The 13,121-nt window shown below is 52.2% G+C and overlaps 1 protein-coding gene across 5 annotated transcripts in view; it reads left to right on the plus strand.

Annotated features, from left to right (window-relative positions):
• Positions 1-13,121, plus strand: part of PHF12 (PHD finger protein 12) — a 58,757-nt gene that overhangs the window by 34,278 nt on the left and 11,358 nt on the right. For all 5 annotated transcript variants that reach the window (XM_081337821.1, XM_081337823.1, XM_081337822.1 and 2 more), the window contains exons 6-9: positions 1,810-1,942; positions 2,051-2,215; positions 5,181-5,345; positions 9,224-9,992. In XM_081337821.1, the coding sequence (XP_081193947.1) occupies positions 1,810-1,942; positions 2,051-2,215; positions 5,181-5,345; positions 9,224-9,992 (1,232 nt within the window). The remainder of the gene's footprint in view (positions 1-1,809; positions 1,943-2,050; positions 2,216-5,180; positions 5,346-9,223; positions 9,993-13,121) is intronic.

Genomic DNA, 13,121 nt, shown 5'->3' on the forward strand with positions numbered 1-13,121 from the left:
CGGCCACATTCTGCACCAGCTGAAGCCTCCGAGTGGTCCTCGAGGGCAGCCCCATGTAGAGAGCGTTGCAGTAGTCTAACCGGGAGGTCACGAGTGCATGAGTGACTGTGCGTAGGGCATCCCGGTCCAGATAGGGTCGCAACTGGCGCACCAGGCGAACCTGGACAAAAGCCCCCCTGGTCACGGCTCCTATGTGATCTTCAAAATTGAGCCATGAATCCAGGAGGACGCCCAAGTTGCGAGCCCTATCAACGGGAAAGAAGCAGTCTGGAACTCAGGAGGAATTTCCTGACAGTGAGAACAATGGATCAGTGGAAAGGGTAGTGGGTCCTTGGTGCTCTCTGAACAGGCTTGATTTCTTGCAGATGTTTCGTTACCTAAACTAGGTAACATGGTCAGCACTAGCACTTGATGGTGTTCCCTAGCTGGGTCATGAAACGTCTGCAAGAAAATAACCAACCTCGGAGAGCGGCAGGGACCTCATTCTCCTCCTCCTCCTCTTCCAGGCCCCTCTCCACAAAGCCCCCTCCCTTCTAGCACTGATGATGTTCCCTACTTGGGTCATGAAACGTCTGCAAGAAACCCACCCAGCCCAGAGAGCACCAAAGACCCCTCATTTCAAGATTGAGCTGCAAATATTCTCCTTTATTGGGAAAGGGTGGGTACTCCATCACTGGAGGTTTTTAAGAAGAGACCGGAGACCGGACAGCCACTTGTGTCTGACGTGGTCTACGGTCTCCTGCTTGAGCAAGGTGTGTGTGTGTGTGTGTGTGTTTGTGTGTATTAGACTAGAAGACCTGCAAGGTCCCTTTCAACTCTTGTCATTCTGAATCCCCCGATGGAATTCCTCTTTTTCTGCTTCCCCACAGTTGGGCTGGCAGGTCACAAGTGAAGTGCTTCCTCACGTTACAAGGGTTAGGGTTAACCCTAACCCCTGGCAGGAGGTGACAGGGTGGGATGACCAGAGGAAAGGAGAAGGAGGATCTAATATTGCGTGTATTGACAGCAGCGAGAATAGCATTTGCCCAGTACTGGGAAAATGAAAACCTACCAGCTGAGGAGATTTTAATCAAGAAAATATTAAGAGTGTGCAGAAATGGAGAGATTAAACTTGGAGATTAAAGAGAAAGAGGATTCAATTCATTGGGATAAATTTTTACCAACAGTTAGGCAAACGAACTAGCCAGAAATGAACGTGGTATGTTATTTTGAATGTATATTGGTGAGAAGAATGATACGTATTGACCGACTGAAACCGCTTGTGATGACCGTTTGGCATATACATTACAGCTATTTGCTGTTACGTTAATTAGCGTTAATTGGACATTTGTACCCGGACGATAGTCTGTTTGCTAAAGCTTGGAAATGTTATTGGGGGGTGGGAGGCAGCCCCAATGTTGTTTCCAAGCCCGTTCCCATCCTAACTTGGCTCTTCGAGCTGTCTGGCCCAGACTGAGGGGTTTTAATTTTTAATTGGGTTTTAGTTTTAAATTTCGGGGACTTGAATTAATTAATTGTTTGAAGTGATTTTAATTTTTGTATGTTACGCTTTTTAATTTTCCCTGTAAACCGCCCTGAGTCCTACGGGAATAGGGCGGTATATAAATTTAATAAAATAAAATAAATAAATAACCCCCATCCCAAACTCTGATTATATCCCCTCCCCTAACCTTATAAAATTCAGTAAAAAAAACTTTTTATTTTTTTTTAAAAAAGGGAGAGGGGAAAAGTCCAAGAGGACATCCATCCCCACCCACCCCCCACTTCGGTCTTCTCCACGGAGTAAGGGTTTGTGGTCTTCTTTTCCAGGAGTTGCCGGGTGGCCCCCCTCATCCAGTGCGACTATTGCCCTCTCCTCTTCCACATGGACTGCCTGGAGCCCCCCCTCACGGCCATGCCGCTGGGCCGCTGGATGTGCCCCAATCACATTGAGCACGTGGTGGTAAGCCGGGGCCTCCCCTTGGAGTCGGGGTGGTGGTGGTGGGCGGGGGCTGGGGGGGGGTTGAGAGCAAATGGCTGTTTTTCCTTAGTTCCGCTCCGTCTCTTTCAGCTGAACCAGAAGAACATGACGCTCAGCAACCGCTGCCAGGTCTTCGACCGCTTCCAGGACACCATCTCTCAGCACGCGGTGAAGGTGGACTTCTTGAACCGGATCCACAAGAAGCACCCGCCCAACCGCCGGGTGGTCCAGTCGGGGAAGAGGAAGGGGCTCAAGGTAGGAGACCCCAGGTCACACAGGCAGCGGCATCCGCCGCAGGCCCCCCCCCCCCCAAAAAAAAGAAGCCAACACAATCCTGGCTGGGCTGCATAAACAGAGGCCTAGAATCAAGATCATGCGAAGGTATTAGTGCCGCTTTATAAAAACCCTAGTAAGGCCACGCCTGGAATACTGCAGCCAGTTTTGGTCACCGTCTCACCAAAAAGAAGTTGGAGAGTTTGGAAAAAGTGCAAAGAGTAGCAGCTGAGAGGATCCAAGGAGACTGAAGGCTAAAACATACAAAGAACGGCTGCGGGACTTGGGTTTGGCTGGTCTAAAGAAAAGAAGAAATAGGGGGGACATGATAGCAGCGTTCCAGTACTTGAGGGGCTGCCACAAAGAGGAGGGGGGTCACATTATTCTCCAAAGCACCAGAGGGAAGGACGAGAAACAATGGTTGGAAACTGATCAAGGAGAGAAGCAACCTGGAATTAAAGAGAAAGTTCCTGAGAGTGAGGAGAATTAACCAGTGGAACTCCTTGCCTCCAGAAATCACGGGCGCTCTATCACTGGAGTTTTTTAAGAAGAGACTAGACATTCACCTGTCTGAGATAGTATAAGTTCTCCTGCCTGAGCAGGGGGCTAGACTAGAAGACCTCCCAGGTCCCTTCCAATTCTATTCTATTCTATTCTATTCTATTCTATTCTATTCTATTCTATTCTATTCTATTCTATTCTATTCTATTCTATTCTATTCTATTCTATTCTATTCTATTCCATTCCATTCCATTCCATTCCATTCCATTCCATTCCATATTCTATTCTATCCTATCCTATCCTATCCTATCCTATCCTATCCTATCCTATCCTATTCCTATTCCTATTCCTATTCCTATTCCTATTCTATTCCTTATTCTGATTCTACTCTACTCTACTCTACTCTACTCTACTCTACTCTACTCTACTCTACTCTACTCTACTCTACTCTACATTCTCTATTCTATTTCTACCCCAAACTGGGCATTTAGGAAAGAAAGACCCATGACCCATGACCCATTTGCAGCAAAAGGTATACTTTTACTAAAGCCAAGTGGGTACAGAGTAGGAAAGCTGAAGATTCCAGCATTAGCCAGGTTAAGAAGAGTTTGGACAGCCATTTATTATTTATTTATTTACTTACTTACTTACTTACTTAAATTTGTATGCCGCCCTTCTCCCTAAGGACTCAGGGTGGCTCACAACAATAAAAATTAAAAAAGAGCAAACATAGAATGAAAATTTAAAAAGAATTAAACTAGTAAATACAACGATAACATGACAATTTAAAACCCAGTAAAAGCCTAATTAAAATACGTAGTCAGTCCAGGCCCGCTTGTTGGAACAACCAGGTCTTCAGGTCACGGCGGAAGGACAGAAGGTCAGGGGCCGTCCGCAGCTCCGGGGGCAACTCATTCCCTGGGGGTCGCAACCGGGGGCAACTCATTCCCTGGGGGTCGCAACCCTGAAGAGCCCGACTCTGTGGGAGCGGACCGGGCGATGGGAGGTTGACAATGGCAGCAGGTGGTCTCGCAAGTACCCCGGGCCTGAGCCATTTGTCTGAAATGGTATAGGCCTGTGCAGGGGATTGGACTAGAGGACCTCCAAGGTCCCTTCCCGCTCTGTCATTCCGTGACTTCCTCCCTGGTCATCTTTCCAGTGTCCCATAAAGTTGAAATTAGTTGTTTTGGTAACAATAAAGGAGGATGTTTGTAGCTCAGGGTTGACGTGAGGGGCCCTGGGCGCTCCCTGAGCTGGGTGGTTTCCTTACCCAGACTAGGTCAACTCAGGGCTAGAACTGGATTGGAACAATAGCCCAACCAAGAAACTGCCCGAGAGCCGACAGCCAAAGCATCTCTTAAGACCATGGACACTGACAGGGCAAACCAGCAGAATATAAAACTGAGAGCAAACTGCATTCTTTACTAGCCCTGATGATGTTCCCTAGCTGGGCCGTGAAACGTCCGCAAGAAAATAGTCAAGCTCAGAGAGCACCAAGGACCCCACAGTCCTCCCCCTCCCCCCCTCCTCCTCCTCCTCCTCCTCCTGCACCACCACCACCACCTCTACACAAATCTACCATTGATGATGTTCTCTATTTCGGTGATGAGATGTCTGCAAGGAAACCACCAAACTCAGCACCGAGGACCCCACAGTCTTCCTCTTCTTCCTCCTCCTCCTCCACCACCACCATCTCTACACAAAACTAGCACCGATGACGTTCTCTGGGTCATGAAATGTCTGCAAGGAAACCACCAAACTCAGCACCAAGGACCCACAGCTGTAGTCATCGTTGTTCTCCTCCTCCTCCTCCTCCCTTCTAGCACTGATGAAGTTACTAGTTGGGTCATGAAAGGTCTGCAAGAAAATCACCCAGCTCAGAGAGCAACCCAGGACCCCACAGTCGTCCTCCTCCTCCTCCTCCTCCTCCTCCTCCTCCCTGCAAACCCCCCTCCCTTCTAGCACTGATGATGTTCCCTAGTTGGATCCTGAAACATCTGCAAGGAAACCATCCAGACTCAGTGAGCGCCTCAGACCCCACAGTCCTCCTCCTCCTCCTCTCCCCCACAAACCACCCCTCCCCTTCTAGCACTGAGGATGTTCCCTAGTTGGGTCATGAAACATCTGCAAGGAAACCACCCAGCTCAGAGAGCAACCCAGGACCCCTCATGTTTTGGTAACACTTCTGAGGTTTGGCGCCTCTTTGATGGGCCCAACCGGTGTCCCTGGAGGGCTCTTGGTTCGGCTTCTGTTTCCCATCATTTCACCACGCTCCGCTCCCCCCGTGTTTTACGCCAGGCTGCCACCAGGGGAAGCCCGGCTGAAGCGACGGCAGATCCGACAGCCCTCCCGGGCGTCCCCAGCCATCCTCGTGGCCTCCCTTGCAGTGCCAGGGGATGCCAGCCTCCGATGGCCGTAACGACCTTCTCTTCTCCGCTGCCCGCAGGTCCCGGAGGCCATCAAGTCCCAGTATCGGATCCCACCAGCATTAATGGCGCCGGCGGCCATCCGAAACGGGGAGCTGATTTGCAACGGGTTTTCCGAGGAGTCTTTGCCGAAGCCCCCCGGCAGCGCTTCCCAGCACTTAGCCGCCCAGGCTGAACAGCAAGAGGTAACGGCTGACACGCCTCGTATTTTTTTGTGGGGGGGGGGGCAGTTGGGGAGGAGGATGGGCAGGGTCAGGGGGTTGCCCTCCTGGCAGGCTGCAGCCAACGCCCCCCTCTCTGGGTCTTAGAATTGGGACAGGGCCGTCCGGCAGAGGAAATTAATCTAGGAGAGAAGCAACCTGGAACTAAGGAGAAACTTCCTGACAGTTAGAACAATTAACCAGTGGAACTCCTCGCCTCCAGAAGTTGTGAATGCTCCAACACTGGAAGTTTTTAAGAAGAGACTGAACAGCCATTTGTCTGAAATGGAATAGGGTTTCCTGCCTGAGCAGGGGGTTGGACTAGATGACCTCCAAGGTCCCTTCCAACTTTGTCATTCTGTTATTCTGTAAAAGTTCAGGAGAGAAGGGTGAGGGGGGACATGATAGCAGCCTTCTAGTATCTCAGGGGCTGCCCCAAAGAAGAGGGAGTCAAGCTCTTCTCCAAAGCGCCTGAAGGCAGGACGAGAAGCAACGGATGGAAACTCATCAAGGAGAGAAGCAACCTGGAACTAAGGAGAAACTTCCTGACAGTGAGAACAATTAACCAGTGGAACAACCTGCCTCCAGAAGCTGTGAATGCTCCAACACTGGAAGTTTTTAAAAAGAGATTGGATAGCCATTTGTCTGAAATGGTATAGGGTTTCCTGCCTGAGCAGGGGGTTGGACTAGATGACCTCTAAGGTCCCTTCCAACATCATCATCATTATTATAAAGCTTTTATTCATAAAACATGAAACTCAGTCAACTGAACACTCAGATTGACTGGCGCTAATGGTTGACACGGGTTGCTGCCGGCATCCTTGGTATCAATCAGGTACCCCCTTAAAATGTAAGATGTTCCGAGTAGCGCAATTTTTTTGCAGCTTTGCTGGAGTTATTGCAGGAATCTGCAGTTTCTTGATGTGTTTTGAAAAGTTTTTGGACATAGTTCCCAGTGCCCCGATGACAATGGGTATCACTGTTACACATTTCATCCATCATATTATTATTATTGTTGTTATTATTATTATTATTATTCCATCCCACCCAAGCCGAGCTCCCCCAGCCCCCACAGAAACCCAGTGAGGCCAATTAGCCCGGCTCCTTCCCTTAGTTGGGTCGGTTCGGGTCGCCTCGTACCAAGGAGGGCCCTCCCCTCTGCCCCACGGAGCCCCCTTCCTCGGCTTGGGGCAGGGGCTGCTGCTAGAAGAGCCCAAGGGAAGCAGGCCACAGATTTGGAACAGAGGTAGTCCCTGACTTACGACCGCGACAGACGTTTCCCGCGGGCGAGCAAGGCGTTTATCGAGCCAGCTTTGCCCTGTTTTACGACCTTCCTTGCCACCGCTCTTAAGCGAACCCCTTGCAGTCGCCCCGTCAGCAATGCGATTGTTAAGCGGCTTCCCCCATGGACAGAAGGTCGCCAAGGGGGATGACGTGAGCCCAGGACACCACAACCCTCACAAGCACAGGCCGCTTGCCAAACCGTCATAAGCACCAGCCATTTGCCGAATCGTCATAAGCACCGGCCGTTTGCCGAACCGTCATAAGCACCAGCCATTTGCCGAATCGTCATAAGCACCGGTCGGTTGCTGAACCGTCATAAGCACCGGCCGTTTGCCGAATCGTCATAAGCACCGGCCGTTTGCCGAACCGTCATAAGCACCGGCCATTTGCCGAACCGTCATAAGCACCGGCCGTTTGCCGAACCGTCACAAGCACCGGTCGGTTGCTGAACTGTCATAAGCACCGGCCGTTTGCCGAATCGTCATAAGCACCGGCCAGTTGCTGAACCGTCACAAGCACCGGCCGTTTGCCGAACCGTCATAAGCACCGGCCGTTTGCCGAACCGTCATAAGCACCGGCCGTTTGCCGAACCGTCACAAGCACCGGTCGGTTGCTGAACTGTCATAAGCACCGGCCGTTTGCCGAATCGTCATAAGCACCGGCCAGTTGCTGAACCGTCACAAGCACCGGCCGTTTGCCGAACCGTCATAAGCACCGGCCGTTTGCCGGATTGTCATAAGCACTGGCCGGTTGCCGAACCGTCATAAGCACCGGTCGTTTGCCAAACTGTCATAAGCACCGGCCGGTTGCCGAGTGTCCCGAATTTTGATCACGTGGCCAATTTTGTGACCGGATTGTCTGCCTCTGGCTCAACTATCCAAGATTTCTTTCATTTCTGAAAAGTTTCGCTTTTGTTTTCTGTAAACTATTCGAAGCATCACCCCCCCCCACGCGTACACACACACACACACACACACACACACACACCAGTCCCTTATTCTAATGACAAGATGAAAACAACGAGGCCCATAGCTGCCATGTTTTCACTCCTGACGTGGATTTTGATCAGGCGACCCAGTTTGATCCTACGACTTGTTGACCGTTGCAGGCAAAGATCGTTAAGCGTGAAAAAAAGCTGGTCCCAAGTCATTTTTTCCCCCACCACTTTTAACATCGGTCCCTAAATGAATGAATGTTTGTCAAGTGGAGGGTTACTTGTAATAAGAAACAACAGGCCAGCATACTTTAAACCAGGATTCAAAGGGCTGGGGGAGAGTCCAAAATACCTCTGCCTGGCGCAAAACCTCTCTGGAGAAGGGGAGTCCTCCTTCCGAGAAGCAGCCTCCGATTTCGTGCCCGTTTGGCGGATGCGACGGTTCCCGAGGCATTTCCAGCAGGGGTCCTCCTTTAGCGACAGCGGCTTTGGGAGGAGGATTCGAGCTCTCCCAGGAAGGAAGGCCTGCTGGGATCCAGACGTGGCTTCTGGAGGCCGAGGGTCCCAGCAACCCCGGACAATAGCAATTGCCACTCGGGCTTAGACATGTGCCGGAAGTCCTCATCTTACGGCCACGATTGAGCCCAAATTTTCTGTCGTTAAGCGAGACATTCCTCAAGTGAGCTTTGCCCTATTTCATGACCTTCCTTGCCACGGTTATTAAGTGAAAGCTGATAGGTTAGTACAGGGGTCTTTGAACGTGGCCCTTTGATGACTTGTGGACTTCAACGCCCAGAATTCCTCAGCCAGGCACGCTGGCTGAGGAATTCTGGGAGCTGAAGTCCAGAAGTCATCAAAGGGCCACATTCAAAGACCCCTGGGTTAGTAGCCTGGTGGTTAAATGAACCTGGATTTCCCCATTGACTTTGCTTTGTCAGAAGGTCACAAAAGGCGGTCGTAAATGCGAGTCAGTTGCTAAGGGTCCAAAATTTTGATCATGTGACCACGGGGAGGCGGCAACGGTCATACATATGAGGGTGTGGATTTCGATCCCCCGGCCGCGAGGATGCTTTGGTGGCCATAAGTGTGAAAAATGGTCATAAATCACTTTACTCCGTGCCGTCGTAACTTTGAATAGTCCCTGTTGTAAGTCGAGGGCGTAACTGCAGGTCCTTGGACTTGGCAACGGGTTCGTTTAGCCACCATTCAAAGTTACAACAGCAGTGAAAAGAGGGGAGTGTTTTTCCCACCAAACGACCATGGCGGCATCACACCTTGCGGATCGGAATTCAGAGGCTCGGCAACTGGCGTGTACTCGTGACGGTTGCAACCTTCTGACGATGGAGAAAGCAGATTCATTTAACAACCCTGTTCCTGAGTTAACAACTGGGCAAGAGAGGTCGTCAGATGGGGCAAAATTTCACTTAGCCGCCTTGCTGAGTGACGGAAAGGTTGGGCTCCATTTGTCGTCGAGTCGAGGACTGCCTGCATACTGCCCCCCCTAGCGCTTTACAGCTCTATCTCTGGGCAGTTCGCCACCTCGGACCAGCCCTGCCAGGGCTACCTGCGGCTGGACCGAGACCGGGGGGGGGGGCAAAGCTGACCGTTTATCCTCCCTGACCTCTGACCTCCCTTTCTCTTTCAGTGGCTGTGCAGCATCGTGGCCCTGCAGTGCAGCATCCTCAAACACTTATCAGCCAAGCAGGCCCCTTTTTCCTGGGACTCGGAGCAGCTGGAGAAAGGGGATGTCAAGCCGGTGCTGGCGGCCGACGGCTCCCTGGCCAGTCCGTACCGGGCCGCGGACAAGCCCACCACCCCTTCCAACTGTCCGGCCTCTTGCCCCGTGGGGCTCACCCCCCAGAACTCCTTGCAGGACGAGACCCCCTACCCCTCCTCCGCGGACAGGCCCAAGAAGGCTCCCCCCTGTGGGACCTCCAACGGCCTCGGTGGGGCCGCCGAGGTGAAAATCAATGGCCCCAGCTTCTACAGCGAGGCCTCGGCACCCGCATCGTCTAGGCTGAGCGGGCAGGGCGGCTCCGTGTCTCACCGGCAGCAGCCCTGGCCGAGGCCCACCACTCCCCCGGCGGCTTACGGGCTCCTCAACCACGTGGCTGGCGCGGTGGTGAAGACGGAGAACGCCGCGGGACCCGTCTCGTGCCCGCACAAGGTCGCCGTGCCCGTCACCACCCTGCTGGCCTCCATCCCCAGCTCCTGCTTCAGCCTGGAAGCTGCCACGGCGTGGCCGCAGAAGAACACTCAGGCGCCGATCGGGCCTCTGCTGGCCACGGACCTGGGCGCAGCGGACTCTCCCGTCTCCGCCACGTGGGCACTCACTCCCCACCAGGCAGCTGTAGGGGAGGGAGGCTCCGCCGTGGCCCCTGCCCACGGCTTTTGTTCGTCAGCCCCACCTCCAGGTGAGCACAGAGGATGACCGGGGGGGGGGGCTTCTGCTCCCCCTCCCCCGCTTGCCAGAAATCCTAAATAAAGGCCTTTTTGTTTCCAAAGGCAAGATATTTTTAAAAAGCCTCTTTTAAGAAGGGCAGTCTGGAATCTTGTAGGGCACCTTGGAGGCCATCTAGTCCAACCCCCTGCTGAAGCAGGCGACCGTATCTCAGGGGTGTCCAATCTTGGAGCTTTTAAGACTTGTGGGTTAGACTAGAAGACCTCCAAGGTCCCTTCCCACTCTGTTATTCTGCTATGTCTTTCCAGTACAACTGCTGGAGTCAGGTTTGCCGTGGATGCCTGGGTGACGCCAAGGAAACAGGTCCGGGCTGCACTTGGCGATTGTGGCCGTGCCTGGCGTGGCACAAAGTGGACACAGGCTACAGAAGTCCAGGGCTCTGCTCTCTGTGCTGTGGCTTGAGGCTGCTCTGCTGTCTTGCAGCCCTGGGCCTCGTCCCAAAGCAGGGTGGCGCAGTGGTTAGAGTGCAGTACTGGAGGCTACTTCTGCTGACTGCCGGCTGCCAGCAGTCCTTCCTTCTCCCTCCCTTTTCTCCCTTCCTTTCTCCCTCCATTTCTTTCCTTCCTTCCTTCCTTCCTTCCTTCCTTCCTTCCTTCCTTCTTTCTCCCTCCATTTCCTCCCTCCCTACCTCCTTTCTCCCTTTCCTTCCTTCCTCCCTTCCCTCCTTCCTTCTTTCTCCCTCCATTTCCTCCCTCCCTTCCCTTCTTTCTCCCTCCATTTCCTTCCTCCCTACCTCCTTTCTCCCTTCCTCCCTTCCTTCCTCCCTTCTCTCCTTCCTTCTTTCTCCCTCCATTTCCTCCCTCCCTACCTCCTTTCTCCCTTTCCTTCCTCCCTTCCTTCCTCCCTTCCCTCCTTCCTTCTTTCTCCCTCCATTTCCTCCCTCCCTCCCTCCTTTCTCCCTTTCCTTCCTCCCTTCCTTCCTCCCTTCCCTCCTTCCTTCTTTCTCCCTCCATTTCCTCCCTCCCTACCTCCTTTCTCCCTTTCCTCCTCCCTTCCTCCCTTCCCTCCTTCCTTCTTTCTCCCTCCATTTCCTCCCTCCCTACCTCCTTTCTCCCTTTCCTCCTCCCTTCCCTCCTTCCTTCTTTCTCCCTCCATTTCCTCCCTCCCTACCTCCTTTCTCCCTTTCCTTCCTCCCTTCCTTCCTCCCTTCCCTCCTTCCTTCTTTCTCCCTCCATTTCCTCCCTCTCTCCCTCCTTTCTCCCTTTCCTTCCTCCCTTCCTTCCTCCCTTCCCTCCTTCCTTCTTTCTCCCTCCATTTCCTCCCTCCCTACCTCCTTTCTCCCTTTCCTTCCTTCCTCCCTTCCCTCCTTCCTTCTTTCTCCCTCCATTTCCTCCCTCTCTCCCTCCTTTCTCCCTTTCCTTCCTCCCTTCCTTCCTCCCTTCCCTCCTTCCTTCTTTCTCCCTCCCTCCCTACCTCCTTTCTCCCTTTCCTTCCTTCCTCCCTTCCCTCCTTCCTTCTTTCTCCCTCCATTTCCTCCCTCTCTCCTTTCTCCCTTTCCTTCCTTCCCTCCCTTATTTCTCCCTCCATTTCTTCCCTCCCTCCCTCCTTTCACCCCTTCCTTCCTTCCTTCCTTCCTTCCTTCCTTCCTTCTCCCTCCATTTTCTCCCTTCCTTCCTTCTCCCTCCCTTCCTTCCTTCCTTCCTTCCTTTCTCCATTCTTTCTCCCTCCCATTTTCTTCCTCTCTTCCCTTCTTCCTTCTTTCTCCCTCCATCTCCTTCCTTCCTTCCTTCCTTCCTTCCTTCCTTCCTTCCTTCCTTCCTTCCTTCCTTCCTTCCTTCCTTCCTGTCCTGGTGCCGCAGTGGTTAGAACGCAGCATTGCAGGCTAATTCTGTCCACTGCCAGGAAGTTCGGTCCTGACCGGCTCAAGGTTGACTCGGCCTTCCGTCCTTCTGAGGATGGAAAATGACTCTGTAAAATGACCCAGATTGTGGTTTTTTTTGGGGGGGGGGGTGTAAATAGGCTGACTCTGTAAAGCTTCTTAGAGAGGGCTGTAAAAGTACTATGAAGTGGCATATAAGACTAAGTGCTATTGCTGTTGCTACCTAAGGTCCCCTCTATGGTTTGTCTTCACGGGAGGTTTATTGTTTATTAACGTATTTATTCCAGTCGTATCTCGAGGCTTGACTGTTTCAAAATGCGTCGAATTTGTAATTGGACGCCCTTTGAAGCAGAATCCTCCTCTTTCTCCCGCTAGTCGACATGCAAGGAAGGACTTGCCGACTTCGGCTCTGCCTCGTGACTCGCTATTTCTTCCCGCTGAAATAGCGGGTCCCGTGGTAAGTTCACGTGGTTTTCTCAGGACTTGTCGGTTTTGGATTTCGTTGCATCATCTAGAACAGGGGTCCCCAACCTCCGGTCCGTGAACCAGCACCGGGCCGCGGCACGCCAGCAACCGGGCTGCACAAACCAGCAAAGCCCCATCCGTGGGATGCGGGCAGCACACAAAACCACGCGCCCTCCAGTCCGTGGAAAAGCCTGTCTCCACGGAACCGGTTCCTGGAACGAATAACCGACAAGTACTGAGGCGCTGCTCTATTATTTGTATCCGGAGGGACCGAAGGGAGATTGCCATAATTTGACAATGCAAATATCGAACAAAGAGCTTTTTAGCGGCACAAAGAACTTGTTCAGAGTGTGCAGGTTATCCCAGAAGCTAAATTTGGAATAAGAGGTAGAAGAAGGAGGTTTTTCTCTCAACCAGAAATAATTCTCCTCTGTTTTTTTGCCTTTTCCCAGTCGTAATTCCTTCTGTGTCTAGCCCCCACTCACAAATAGATTTTGATTCTTTTGCTGTGCACGCCAACAGGACAGTTGTCATAAAGGATACAGGTAGTCCTCGACTTAAGTGACCATTCGAACTTAAGACGGCGTTGCAAATAACTTTTGACCGTTTTTCACACTTAACAACCTTTGCAGCGTCCCCATGGTCAGGTGATCAGAATTCAAAGGCTTGGCAACCGGCTCACATTTATGACGGTCGCACTGTCCCCTGGGTTCACGGTGATCCCCTTTTGCGACCTTCTTACGTGCAGAGTCAGGGGGGAAAGCCAGATTCACAATGACCGGGTTATTGATTTAATAA

This window comes from Vipera berus (genome assembly GCF_964194415.1).
Source record: "Vipera berus genome assembly, chromosome: 1".
In the NCBI taxonomy this organism is placed as follows: Eukaryota; Metazoa; Chordata; class Lepidosauria; order Squamata; family Viperidae; genus Vipera; species Vipera berus.